The 14,957-nt window shown below is 43.6% G+C and overlaps 1 protein-coding gene across 6 annotated transcripts in view; it reads left to right on the top strand.

Annotated features, from left to right (window-relative positions):
- The window catches only part of cep112 (centrosomal protein 112), a 320,895-nt gene that overhangs the window by 170,533 nt on the left and 135,405 nt on the right, over positions 1 to 14,957 (top strand). For all 6 annotated transcript variants that reach the window (XM_033044129.1, XM_033044127.1, XM_033044128.1 and 3 more), the window contains one exon: positions 7,033 to 7,168. In XM_033044129.1, the coding sequence (XP_032900020.1) occupies positions 7,033 to 7,168 (136 nt within the window). The remainder of the gene's footprint in view (positions 1 to 7,032; positions 7,169 to 14,957) is intronic.

Here is a 14,957-nt window from a genome sequence, read left to right as displayed (position 1 = left end):
CCATTTTGAGGCACACTCTTATGAACATCTACAATTTTGAAAACTGGACTCAGCAATTGCCAAAAAATGTACAGAACCTCAACCAGCTGCTGAAAGAGGAAAAACAGTTGAGGGCTGTCCGTCTAAGTCCCACTGGGCAGGAAAGTCCTCTCACTTTATAACTTTTGTTTGTTTTTGTTCTCCTTGACCACCATTTTCTGCGGCATCCTTAAACGTTGAAATTGACAACCAGTTGCTAGATGTTCAAAACCATCTTGGCAAATGCTACTTGGTTGTAGGTACATTGTTAATTTTACCTTTCAAAATTGATTGTTTTTTGCCAATTATGAAAGGATAAACAGAAAAGATATGAAAAGCAAAAACACATGTAAAATTCTCGAAAGCTCAAATAAAACAAACATTCGGAAATACCCAGCAGGTCAGTCAGCAACAATGATGGGAAAACGGTTAACAACAAAGTCTACAAAGTCTATAGGAGATCTAATCTTTACCAGTTTTATCCGGATGGATCACAGCTTGGTTTGGGAACAGCTCCATCCAAAACCGCAAGAAATTGCAGTGAATTGTGAACGCAGCCCAGACTCTCATACAAACCAACCTCCCTTTCATTGACTCCATTTATACCTCACGTTGCCTCGGCAAGGCCAGCAGCATAATCAAGGACGACTCGCACCCTGGCCGGTCCCTCTTCTCCCCTCTCCCATCGGGCAAAAGGTATAGGAGTGTGAAAACGCACACATCTGGATTCAGGGACAGTTCCTTCCCAGCTTTTATCAGGAAACTGAACCATCCTATGAGACTGAACCATTGCTATGAGAATGCAGGGTGACTTGGACAGGTTGGGGGAATGGGCAGATGCATGGCAGATGAAGCTTAACGCGGATAAATGTGAGGTTATCCACTTTGGAAGCAAAAACAGGAAGGCAGATTACTATCTAAATGGCGTCAAGTTGGGAAAAGGGGAAGTACAACGGGATCTGGGGGTCCTTGTACATCAGTCTATGAAAGTAAGCATGCAGGTACAGCAGGCAGTGAAGAAAGCGAATGGCATGTTGGCCTTTATAACAAGAGGAATCGAATATAGGAGCAAAGAGGCCCTTCTGCAGTTGTACAGAGCCCTAGTGAGACCACACCTGGAGTATTGTGTACAGTTTTGTCAAGTCAAGTTTATTCGTCACATACACATACGAGATGTGCAGTGAAATGAAAAGTGGCAATGCTCGCGGACTGTCATATGCTGAGAGAATGGAGCGGGGTACTGATCAGCCATGATCACATTGAATGGCGGTGCTGGCACGAAGGGCCAAATGGCCTACTCCTGCACCTATTGTCTATTGTCTATATCCTACCACAGAGCAGTCCTGAACTACTATCTACCTCATTGGTGACCCTTGGACTATCCATGATTGGACTTTACTTGTTTTATTTTGCACTAAACATTATTCCCTTATCATGTTGGCGGTGCGACTCACCAGTTGCAGCCTGTCTTTTTTTGTTTTTTTTTTGTCTAGTGTATATGTGGGGGGGAGGGGGAAACTTTAAAAAATCTCTTCCCTGCACTGGAGACCCGACCTTTTTCCTGTTGGGTCTCCGTTGTCGTTGGGGCCTAGCACCGTGGAGCGGCCTCCAGCCGGAACGACCTGGGGGCTCCATTCGGGGTGCTGCGGACTACTCACCATCGTGGGGCTGGCCGGCCTTGGAGCGTGGGGAGCAGTGGTGGATCGCTGCTGCGGCCCAACCCCGGAGCTCGGAAGCTCCAGCTGCAGACCTGTGGACTCCTGGGATATCGGGAGCTCGCGGGTCCGGGTGGGGACCGCTTTTCGGAGCTCCAGCCCATTTCGCGGGGATGGAACGACCCGGAGCGGGGCCGTGCATCGCCCGTCGCGGCTTTAATGGCCGCGGTACATTCCAGTGCCCGCCGGGGGCTCCAACTTCATGACTTTTAGACCCGGAGCGGGGCCGTGCATCGCCCGTCGCGGCTTTAATGGCCGCGGGACATTCCAGCGCCCGCCGGGGGCTCCAACTTCATGACTTTTAGACCCGGAGCGGGGCCGTGCATCGCCCGTCGCGGCTTTAATGGCCGTGGGACATTCCAGCGCCCGCCGGGGGCTCCAACTTCATGACTTTTAGACCTGGAGCGGGGCCGTACATCGCCCGGCGCGGCCTAAAATGGCCGTGGGACTTACCATCGCCCGCCTAGGGCTTCAACATCGGGAGAGAAAAGACTTTGCCTTCCATCACAGTGAATCTCCTCCTCACTGTGATGGAAGGGTGTTTCTGTAAATTGAATTGTGTGTATGTCTTGTAGGAATTGTCTTTGTTTGTATGGCTGTGGAAACGGAGTTTCGTTTGAGCCTCACTGAGGTTCAAATGACATGTAATAAATATTGTATTGTATGTATCTGTACACTGTGAATGTCTCAATTGTAATCATTCTGCTGACTGGTCAGCACGCAACAAACGCTTTTCACTGCACTTCGGTACACGTGACAATGAACTAAATAAATAAATAAACTAACTAACTAAAAGGAGAAATAATTCTAATCCCATTAAAAAATGATAGAAATGGTTGCAAGGAGTTACGGAGCTAAACAAAGGACTTGAAATGAGCACAAGCAGGATCTGATTGACGATGCAATGGCTGATGATTAAATTACCTCCCAACATGAAATACATTGATTCATCCAAGCTCATTTCTTTTGATCATAATATTCATACAAGAATATTTTCTTTGACTCTTGCAGGTAGAACTGTGGGAAATGTTTTTTGCCATTGGAGTTAATTTAAGTATTGGATGCCCCTTGTCATCTCATCCATTTTTCCCCCATATTAAAGAGGCTTTTGGATAGGCACATGGATATGCAGGGAATGGATGGATATGGATTGCGCCAGAGACCCGGGTTTGATCCCGACTGCGGGTGCTGTCTGTACAGAGTTTGTACGTTCTCTCCGTGACCGGCGTGGATTTTCTCCGAGATCTTCGGCTTCCTCCCACATTCCAAAGACGTACAGGTTTGTATGTTAATTGGTCTGGTATAAGTGTAAAACTGTCCTAGTGTGTGTAGGGTAGTGTTAACGTGCGAGAATCGCTGGTTGGTGCGGACTCGGTGGGCCGAAGGGCCTGTTTCCGCGCTGTATCTCTAAACTACACTGTCACTCTGGGATAGACGCAAAAAGCTGGAGTAACTCCACGGGACGGGCAGCATCTCTGGAAAGAAGGAAAGGGTGAAGTTTCAGGTCGAGACCCTTCTTCAGTGCATTTCAGCATTACTTGTGTTCTTGACAAAGTGTTAGTAAGTGCAGCGTTACCAAGCACCAGCTCAGATATTCAGGAGCCAAACATTGCATGTCCTGCTGACAGGAAATACACAGCAGGTCCAGAATAAAACACCACTTGCTGCAGGTGCTGGATGCCAGAAAAGATATAAAGCATCAGCCAGGAAAAACTCTGCAGATCAGGAAAGATTGTGGAGGAATAGAAGCCCGTGGCACAACCTTTCATGCCCATGACCATGAAGAATGTATGGACAAGGAGAGAGCCACTAGTCCACGCGGCTTGCGCTGTGTAGTTGCTATGTACTCTTCAGCACTGATCTGCAGAGTATTTGATCTCACTATTTGAATTTGAATACACAGCACATCAGTCGTAGAATTCTAAGAGCCGGCAGCGCTTGCATTTAAAATGGATCAAAGCAGCGTTGCCTTTCCCTGCAGAAAAGACATTTCAAAAGGAAATCAGACAGCCGGGCAAGGAAGGAATCTGGAGAAGTGGAAGTGTGCAGATTAATTTCTTATTAAAGACAGCAAGAAACAACTTCAAAGGTGCTGTCATGAATGAAGAATCCAGATTCAATGTTTACACTTTGCTTTTCATCCTCCTCTGTATTGTTATACGTAGCAGGGCCTTTCCAGCTCGAGCTGAACTTTGGTGACATCTTGACCTTCTACTGTACTTCTGATTGCCGGTAATGAGCTGTTAGGTGTGAATGGAGGATGATTCTCACGTGTACATGATACCACTATGGAGGCGAATTGCAAGCTGTTTCAATTTATGAAACATCGCAGTAGCTCGTGACTGATAGGAATCCTTGATAACATTCTGGAAAATATATTATTCAAGTTACTGTGTCGTAGCATGGTCCTCGCCTGGCTTATGTCCCCAGGGATAAGTAAAGTTGGGCTATTAGAATGCAGGACTTTGGATATTGCTGTGATTGCACTGGCCCTTCACTGTGCACTCTGAGATCTAAGAAGCTGAAACTCCATTCCTCCCCAATGAAAGCCGTTAACTATCCATCCCCAAGTCTTTCCTGTACTACCGGGAACTGCCAAAAACAAAATTGTAAGATTGGTCTCCTTTTCCTTGACCTCAGCATTGTCTGCTTGGTACACCAATCAGATGTGTAAATGAATACACAGATGGTTCTGGGAACATGGATGAGCTGTCAGGAGGTAGTTGAAGGTAGACACAAAATACTGGTGTAACTCAGCGGGACAGGCAGCCCCTCTGGAGAGAAGGAATGGGTGACACAAAATGCTGGAGTAACTCAACGACACAGGCAGCACCTCTGGAGAGAAAGAATGGGTTAAGTCTGAAGAAGGGTCTAGACCCAAAGCGTCACCCATTCCTTCTCTCCAGAGATGCTGCCTGTTCCACTGAGTTACTCCAGCATTTTGTGTCTACCTTCGATTTAAACCAGCATCTGCAGTTCTTTCCAACACGGAGGTAGTTGAAGCAGGTACCATATGATCATTTGAAAGACATTTGGACAGGTACATGGATAAGAAAGGTTCAGAGGGATATGGGCCAAAAACAGGCAGGTGGGACCCGTGCAGTTGGGGTATCTTGGTCAGCATGGGCAGGTTTGGCCGAAGGGTCTGTTTCCGTGCTGCATGACTCTTTCCCTATGAATGACTGAAAAATCACAGACTACAAGCCTGCAGACATGCCTTCAATTCTAATATCAATAAACTTGCATCATTTAACATGAGGACAGCCAGAGACTGCTGCACTGCTGATTTGGTCAGAAAGAAGATTAGATAATGAGACCTAGAATAACTGGTGATTTATTGTATTTTTAATTGTTGTATTGTTGCATTTAAAGTAATAATTTAATTGTTCCGGCGGTTCAAAGTCGGAAGAAGGGCCTCGACCCGAAACGTCACCCATTCCTTCTAACCAGAGATGCTGCCTGTCCCGCTGAGTTACTCCAGCATTTTGTGTCTATCTTCGGTGTAAACCAGCATCTGCAGTTCCTTCCTGCACGCTCCTTCCCACTTCTCTGTAGTTAAACGAGCTAGTTTAATTTTTAAGTAGGTGAGATATTTATTTGAAAATGTTTGCCCTGGTCTTGTACAATGACTGCCAGATTGAAGTCACAGGTGTATGACTAGTGTAAAGGCATATTATTGGTGAATGTGTTTGCAGAATCCAGATCGGGCGACAGAATTCTACTTTGAAATTGATACTGGGTAGCAAGTACTAAGTTCTTTTGATTCATTTAAGCACAAATAGATAAATTTATTGTAGACAAAAGTGCTGGAGAAACTCAGCAGGTGCAGCAGCATCTACGGAGCGAAGGATTTCCTATTCCTTCGCTCCATACATGCTGCTGCAACCGCTGAGTTTCTCCAGCACTTTTGTCTACCTTCGATTTTCCAGCATCTGCAGTTCCGTCTTAAACACTAGATATATTTATTTCTGGATCTTTGTAAAAGCCGTTCTCTTGACTCAGATTTGTTTCGTGCCCACCCAAGGACATGGCAGCTGGTGGGAGGTTATTGATTTTATAAGTTCCAAACCCAGACAGTTTTTGCATTAAGAAGTTATCGTAGGATGAGCTAAAGCACGATATAAATTTTAGACGGTAGACAAAAATGCTGGAGAAACTCAGCAGGTGAGGCAGCATCTATGGAGCGAAGGAAATAGGCGACGTTTCGGGCCGAGACCCTTCTTCAGACACGATATGTCTATATGTCTATTTATATTTTTTACAAATTATTATATTTCTGGGTGCAAAATACGATGGGTCAGTAAAGAATGGAAGAATGTTATCGCTTGCTTTTATTGTCTGTCCTCTGATTAACACTACCAATGGACAAATCGGAACACTTATTTATTCAAAGCCTAATGTTTAATCAAAGGACTTGAACGAAATAGCTAGGATATTGAAAACACAACGTATTTTTGTTGGCATATGTGATCTTAGAGAATCTCGAGAAGTCTCACACCCAGTGAAGGTGTAGGAAAACACTGTGAATTAGTCAAAAGTCTGAAATAACCCCAGGAAATGCTGGAGGTACTCAGCATGTCAGGAGGCATCTGAGTTGATGTTTCAGGTGAAAAGTCCCTTCATGTTCAATTTGAAATGTTAACTCTATTTCTTTCTCCATGGATGCTGGCTGATCTGCTGCGTGTATCCAGCATATAATTAGGGGAATACTCCACCCGATTTGCACACACAGTGCCTAAAACAACAGGGGTAATAACCAGCTATTCTGCTTTGGCCATTGAGTGAGGGATTCATTGGCCAGAGAAGCGCTCAGCTCTTTTTCAAATAATGCCATGGTGATCTTCAACAACCATCAGAAAGCACAGAAGGGACTTGGGTACATTGCAGAATCTGAAGGGCAGGAACTCTAGAAATTTGATCCTGACAATGGGTGTTGTCTGAACGGAGTTTATACATACTCCCTGGGATCGCGTCGGCTTTCTCCGGGTGCTCCGGTTTCCACCCACATCCCAAAGACGTGCAGGTTTATAGGTTAATTGGCTTCTGTAAATTGCCCCTAGTGTGTAGGATTGAACTAGGGTATGAGTGATTGCTGGTCAGCGTGGATTCGTGGGCCGAAAGGCCTGTTTCCACGCTGTAACTAAGAAAAAAGCTAAAAATAACTAGAGATGATCTGACCACAGCGTGAATCTGGTGCAAAAGTGTTTTGAATATTTGAATAGATTTAATGACGGTTTTAATTTGTTAAACTAAAATTCCATTTGTGTAGTGTAGTAACAAAACATTTGTATTGTTATAGTGAGAAAGAAGATCAGCTGATTCGGGTGAGCGATTTGCAGAGGATGCAAGCCCAGAGGGCAGATGCAGCTCTGGAGGAATTCAAGAGGCAGGTTGAGCTGAATTCCGAGAAGGTCTACTCTGAAATGAAGCAGCAGGTGAGAATTCTTCCCTCCATCCAGAATAGTTCTGTGTCATCCTGTGTCTGACTAGTGCAAGTTTGCTCCGTTAACTAGCACTATTTTTTTTATTAATTGAAGACAGAAATGAACATCAAACCTGAGATACAAAGAACCGCAGATGCTGGTTTACATTTAAAAAAAAGCACAGAGTGCTGGAGAAACCTCAGTGAGTCAGGCAACATCTTTGGAGGACATGGATAGGCAACTTTTTGGGTTGGTACCCCTTGTTCAAGTTGATTGTGGTTGTGGTGGGGGGGGGGTTACAGTTGGAAGAGAGATGGGAGCAGGACAAAGCCTAGCAAATGAAAGGTGGATACAGGTGAGAGGGGAGCGGTTGATAGGCAGATGGGTGGACAAAGGCTTGAATTGCTTCAAATATAACCAAACAGTTCAATCTGGTCCTGCTGGCTAAAATGTCAGGAATGATTCTGGCTGTGGACCCAGTGTTGGGATTGAACGCAACTTGGTTCTTTAATTACCTCCCTCCTGCACTGCACTCACAGATGGCCTCCAATGAACACCTCTCAATAGCTGAGGTCAGTGACAAACTGGAATGGAGAGCTCATCTTCATCCCTTCCATCTGAGGCACTATCTTGTTCTTCTTAACGTTAGCCCTCAAGTATATGAAGCATGAATGCTGGCAATAAAAAACAGAGTGAGATTAACTATTTCCCAGCGGCAGTACCTCTCTACACTAAGTACATATAAAGGTGTTCCTGTGAGATAAGCTCTCCAAGTCTCCTGAGGGAGAAAACTGGCTGGCACAAGCCTTGAAGCTGTTAATAAAAAAAGAAGTTTGTACTTGGGGATTGAGTATCAGAGGTCCACATGTCTTCAATCCATTTGTCTTCCTTCTGCAGTGTTATTTTAAGTGTGCATTCGTGCCCAATCGATGTATATTGAGCTTGGACCAACAGTAAACATGTGCTTCATTAATATGAAGCAGATCATTGCTGTATGGCCAGCAAAATCTTCAGCTTTGAAACTCAAACATGCCTCTGTCATAACCATGGCAACAGCACATTTTATTCTCTGTGCTCCAGGCTCAAGCTGGCTGCTTCTAGGAATTCCTCTCTGTGTTTTTGGCAATAATGCATATATTATTGGTTCAAAGATTTTAACCATAATGATGCAATGTATTTTATAAATTCAATTTTCTCCCACACTTGACCGGATGCACATGGATTTGTGGAGAATGACACTAGAAGTACAGAGCCTGGTGGGTGTTCCCACTGGGAAAAGATCATTGTATGTTGCATTTAGGCTGGAATATCGGTTGGACTTTATTAACCTATCTTCCTTTCTTCAAACGTTGATGGGACTGCCACGTATTTTATCAGCGACAATAAAGCATTCATGTATCTATGTCATTAAACTCGAGAACCATGCCATCAATTGAAATCAACTCAGAGAGCCCATGGGAAAATGTGCAACGGACCAACATTAGGAGCAAAGGGATGTCTGGAGGAAGTGTTGGGCTCACAGGTGGAACGGGAGGCTGAGGAGAGGCAGAAGGGGAGCAAATAAAAATGTCTGAAAATCCCACGATTGGAATTTTGAACTTATAGACAATAGACAATAGGTGCAGGAGTACCCTTAACAATCTTATACGTTTCAATAAGATCCCCTCTCATGCTTCTAAACTCCAGAGTGTACAAGCCCAGCCGCTGCATTCTCTCAGCATATGACAGTCCCGCCATCCCGGGAATTAACCTTGTAAACCTACGCTGCACTCCCTCAATAGCAAGAATGTCCTTCCTCAAATTAACTTGAGGCATTAGTTGAACAGAAGCTACTGTGTGTGTGTGTGTGTGTGTGTGTGTGTGTGTGTGTGTGTGTGTGTGTGTGTGTGTGTGTGTGTGTGTGTGTGTGTGTGTGTGTGTGTGTGTGTGTGTGTGTGTGTGTGTGTGTGTGTGCAAGGAGAAGGGAGGGCCATGAGAAGATTGCAGCTTCAAGGTTTACAGTACAGGTGAATGAAACTGAGGCTTAAGAGAGGAGGTGGGATTTCAGCAAAGACAACTGAATGAATGATCTCAATCTAAGTTACAATGAAGTCCATGAGCACTTTGTATTTTCTGTAGAATGTGAGTATGAAGGTTGGCTGGGGAGAAAGAGAACCTGAAAATAAATAGGTAAGCCAGTTGTGTGCCAACTGCTGCGGTGTTGAAGTCCACTGTAGGACACAAAGTGCTGGAGTAACTCATCGGGTCAGGCAGCATCTTTGGGGAACATTGATGGGTGATGTTTCGAGTCGGGAATTAATTAATGCTCTTACTAATGCTCTTACTAATGGCAGCAGCAGAGGTCAAAGCGGTGCTATGCGTTTGGGTAGGCTGTTTAGATAATAGAAGAATATAAGGAAGAACATGAGAGAACAGAACTCAAAAAGGAAGTTAAGATGCAATTAAGGTAAAAATCACTTAAGAATAAGGATTTATTCCACATAAAGCCTGAGGATAGAAAAGAGTAAAGACATTTAAACATGAAACTCCGCCAGGTTTGGGTGGAGCATATAGAGCGAACGTTGGCCCACATGAAAAATGAAGGGTTGTAATAGGTCAAGTATTTAAAGAAGAGACCATGTCAGAAAAGTTAAGGAGAGGCTGATGTATAATTGATGATAACGGCTACAGTTCAACCTCAGCTGTTCAGGCACAGAAGGATGTATAAATGGTAGGAGGATGGGTAAAGTCACCGATCAGCAGAGATTCCACTAAAGCCGGAATATTCATGAAATCATCCATAATAACACGTGCCAAGAGCTTTCTATTCTGGATGATTTCAAGGATCAGCAAAGGGACAGTTGAGTGGTTCGACAAGTCGACTTGATAAGGTGCATCTTCTGTGTGGCCAGATCAGAGGAATTGGGGAAAGTGGAGAGTTGGTATTTTGCTGTAAGCAGGCCAGAGGGAAGCTGTAGACTGATCCAAAACAAAGGACTCAGCATTTCCAACTCCCTCCTTTTCTTTCAATGTTACTGTCATGTTTCCCTAGTAACAATGTTTGATAACCTGAATTTCAGACATTGTGTTATGTACACCATTAGTTTGATTTTTTTACATATTCGGAAGTGAAGAAATAAAAAAAGCCAGATGCTGGCATTGTGTTGTTATAATATCAGAACGATAATGGACATCAATTCAACGATGAGTTTGCAGAATTGCTTTGCCCACAGGATGAGCAGGTGAGCACAGTGACAGGAAGAAATGGAATCAACAGCTCCACTCCATCAGCAAGGGATCCAGGCTTAGCGCTGCATTTAAGCAAGGAAAGTTAGAGGAATAGTCATTTCAGCGGCTAGTTCAGAGTGACTTTGGTAAAGACATCACCACTTTGTTATCCTTCCTTCGTAATTGGCCAGAGGTGGTTTCAAAGCTGTGTAGATAAAAAGCAATTTAAGCGACCATTGATCTTACAGAACTACTGTCCGTGGAAGGACCCTTAATCTTTTTTTTTACTGTTACATCAATACAGTTTTATAAAAATGAAAAGGTAGAGCTCAGAAATGGATGAAAGCCCAGGTGAGAAATCTCCAAAAAGTTGTTCAATGCATCAATGCCTGCATTGAACATTAACTGTGACTAAAGCAAATCCATCCCAGAGCTCATTTATCATTTGATCTTTTTAAAGTCATTCCCCTACCTGCATCTCCTGCGTTTAACAAGTGTAAACCGTGTCATTTTAGGTTGATACTCCGGTGCAGTGCTGAGGGAATGTTATGCTCTCAGAGCTACTGGTTTTTCAATAAGGCGTTAGACAGAAAAAAAACTGAGAAAGGTCCCATATGCCCGAAGAAAAAAATAAAGAGAGTTCCCCAATGTCCAAATCAATTATCTGGCAACTAATGTAGTTTAGTTTTGAGATACAGCATGGAAACAAGCCCTTCGGCCCATTCATCCTAGCTCTGTGTCTCCCACTTCTGCTTCCACCCTACACATTGGAGACAATTAACCCACCAATCCGCACGTATTAATGAAGTGGGAGGAAACCCGAGCACCCATAGGAAACTCACGCAGTCACAGGGAGACATGTAAACTCCACACAGCCAGCACCCGAGTTCAGAATCAAACCCAGGTCTCTGGCGCTGTGAGGCAGCAGCTCTACCAGCTGAGCCACTGTGCTGTCCTCACCTTCAAAATAAATAATTATCCTGTTTCTGTTTGTGAGCATGCCAGTTAGCTGTTCCAATAAAATAGCAACCACTTAAAAAATATATCATTGGTCATAAAGAATTTTCCAATCCTGGGGTTTGATAAAAATTCACATACTCCTCCCTTTTTAAATCCTCTTCAGATGGAAGAGCAGAACCGAAGAGCTGAATTAGTCCACAGGAGCTTTCTCTTTGTGTTACACGTTGCTTTTTCTTTAAGTTTAGGAATCTGAAGAATGATATAGCTGCTACGGATGACTTGAGATCTGCAGCCTGAGAAACATGGTATTTCCAGGCTGTTTTTTTTATTTGGCTGGACCTCATACTCATCCTGAAATCACACTGAAAGTTGACCGTGTAATTACTCTGGAAGTGTGGGTTGCATGATCTTTGCAGCTCCGTTGGTTCCTCAGGACAAGTTCATTTTGCCAAGGAAAAACATTTTTTTACTACAAATCAGGAAACACTCTTGTAAGGAATTTAGTTTTCCACTGTTACTAATTGATCCCAGCACTGATGCATAAGAATAGATTGCTTCCAAATGACATGCTTTGAAGTGAGGAGAGCTATGTAGTTCAACACAGTAACTTTCAGCAAATAAATCTATTTGATAGTTAATAGTCACACTTGTCACCAGTTCTCGTGTCATCATGGTGTGTGCTTGGAGTTGACTGAGAATTGGTTTAAAATATATTAGTGATTAAAGTGCATTGTGATAACGTGAGTATTCAATTAATGGAGCGAGCTTGTTTAGAGAAGACATTCTGATTCCAATGATCCTTGGCAGCGTGTACAGTAACTATTAACATGTTCTTTCCCAGTACACAATACAGCGCCATCTGGTGAACTTATAAATGAAAAAAACAATAAGAAAAGCAAATCAGAAAGATTCTTTTTGGAAAACATTCACTTTTGTGAATCACAAAGGTTTGGGATTCTCAAGATGAGAGACATCAACAGTTGAGTTTGTGCACAGATCACCAGCTTGTGTTTTTCATTTTGACTTTTTAGTGGAAATTGAGAAACGGTGGGCTGATTTAGCATCAGGTGGGGCACTTCAAGGTGCTGCAGATTATTGATTTATTTTATTCGGCTATTTTCAAATGTTTAGATGACATCTAAAGAGATTTGCAGAGTACCAAGCTTTCAATTATAAAGGAATTTAGTAAAAGCAGCAGTATTGAATGGCAAATGATGTTGCCAGGACTCAAGGGCCTGAGGTGTAGGTAGAGATTTGGCAAACTAGAACTTTATTCCTTAGAGTGCAGGAGGCTTAGAGTTGTGTAAAACCATTAGGGAAATTGATAGGGTGAATGCACAGTCTTACACCAGGGTAGAGGACTCAAGAACCAGAGGACACAGGTTGAAGGTGAGAGGGAAAAGATTTGATAGAAACCTGAGGGGCAACTTTTTCACACAGAGGCTGGCGGGTATATATAATGAGCTACCAGGGGAGGTATTTGATGCAGGTACGATAACAACATTTAAAAGGCACTCAGATAGAAAGGTTTAGGAGTATATGGCCCAAATGCGGGCAATTGGGATTAACTTAGGTGGGACATCTTAGTTGGCGTGGACAGGTTGGGCTGAAGGACCTGTTTCCGTGCTGCGTGACTCTATGTCCCTATGGCTGACCATTTTATTTTGGTACTCCAATCCCGTGTATAGATATTGGTGTCAGGAGTCTATCCCTGCGTGAGTTTTGTATAATTTCAATGAAATCACCTCTCATTCATCCAAACAGTCCATACTGCTTAATTTCCTCTTTTTGGACAAACCCACCATCCAAGGGATAAGGTCTGTTGAATCTTCACTGCACTATTTTCATCGCAAGCATATCCATTTATAGGTAGCGAGATGTGTTTTGCAGTCTCACTGAAAACCTAAATATTTACAGTCATATACTCAAATCGTCTTACAGCAAACATCGAAATACTATTTACCTGAATTACTTTTATGGATCTTTTTCTCAAATAGTTTGCTGAACCTGTATATTAAATTAGCACAATTTGTAGACAAGGACTTCCTAGTCTTTCCAACAAAAGAGATTCTCACTGCCTATCTTTAATAATAATAATAATGGATGGGATTTATATAGCGCCTTTCTAATACTCAAGGCGCTTAATCTTTAGCATTCAATGGCATTTCCATCGTTGAGGGACTCCACCATCAACATTTGAGGCATCACCATTGACTGGAAACTCACTGGACTAATCACCATGGCTACAAGAACAGATCAATGGCAGAATATATTGCTGTGATTCTGGCACCCGAATGCCATTCCACCATCTACAACCCACAGGTGGGTAACATAATGAAATACTTTCCGCTTGCCTGGATCAACGCAGTTGCAACAACTCTCAAGAAGGGCATCCGCCATCCAGGACAAACAGCCCACTTGATTGGCACCCCGTCACACTGTGTTCCATCAACAGTTATTCACCCAACACTGATAGTTCCCAAACCTACAGCCTGTACTACCATGTGGAACAAGAGCATCAGGTGTATGAAAACACCAAGGTCTGCAGGCTCCCCCCCTGCGTTGCGTATCACCCTAACGTGGAAATATCTCTCTGGTCCCTTCATTGATATTGCAATCCCTGAACTCCCTAGCCAGAGCGCTGTGGGAGTATCCTCATCAGAAGGACTGCAGCAGTTCACAAAAGCCCCTCGGCACCTCCATCTCAGGGGCAATTAAGGATGGGCAATAAATGCTGGCCTTGCCAGTAACACCAGATGCAAATAAAGAATAGAAAAGAACAACTCCTTCCCATCTCTCACTATTTACAAAATACTTTTCCTTCCAAACTGGATGACCTCATTTTTCCACATTATATTCCATCTGCCATGTTATTCATTGAACATGTTTACACACCCCTGAGTACTCCCTTCATCAGGCTCACGACCCACACTGGCTGCCAGCTGGGTTAGATTACAGGGAAACGAGAGACTGCAGATGCTAGAATGTGGAGCAAGAACTATACTGCTGGAAGATCTCACCAGGTCAAGCAACAGCATCTGCGGGAGGAAAAGGGACGTGCCGATGTTTCAGGTGGAGGTGCTGCCACCAAATTTTGACACTATTGAAGATGAGCAGAAGCAATAGAGATCGAGCAGTGAGGTAGGGACTCACAGGGGAACATCAATGTGGTTAACGTTTCGGGCCGAAACTTTGCCTATTTCCTTCGCTCCATAGATGCCGCTGCACCCGCTGAGTTTCTCCAGCACTTTTGTCTAACATTAATGTGGTTGTGCATCAGAGCAAATTTGCCAAGGAATAGTAGTATGGAATCTAAACCAAAACAAAAAAGTACTGGAGGAACTCAGCTCAACGAACATCTGTGCTGGCAAAAGAGGAATGTCCACTTTTCAGGTTGAAATTCTGCATCAAATAAATATTGTTACTACGTTTCAGAGGCATTTAGACAGACACTTGAATCGGCAAGGCATTGGGGATATGGTCCTAATACTGGCTAAAAAGATTCATGTAGATAGACCAAAAGGTTGACATGATGGGCTGATGAGCCTGATTCTGTGCTGTGTCACAGTATAACACTACAAGCATTTCAGTGGCAAGAGGTGTTTGCACTAGAGAGAGTTGACCAGGGTGTTGA

This window comes from Amblyraja radiata, chromosome 26, assembly GCF_010909765.2.
Source record: "Amblyraja radiata isolate CabotCenter1 chromosome 26, sAmbRad1.1.pri, whole genome shotgun sequence".
NCBI classification, from domain to species: domain Eukaryota; kingdom Metazoa; phylum Chordata; class Chondrichthyes; order Rajiformes; family Rajidae; genus Amblyraja; species Amblyraja radiata.
Note: the sequence above shows the minus strand (reverse complement) of the source record. Positions and strands in the feature narration are given on the sequence as shown.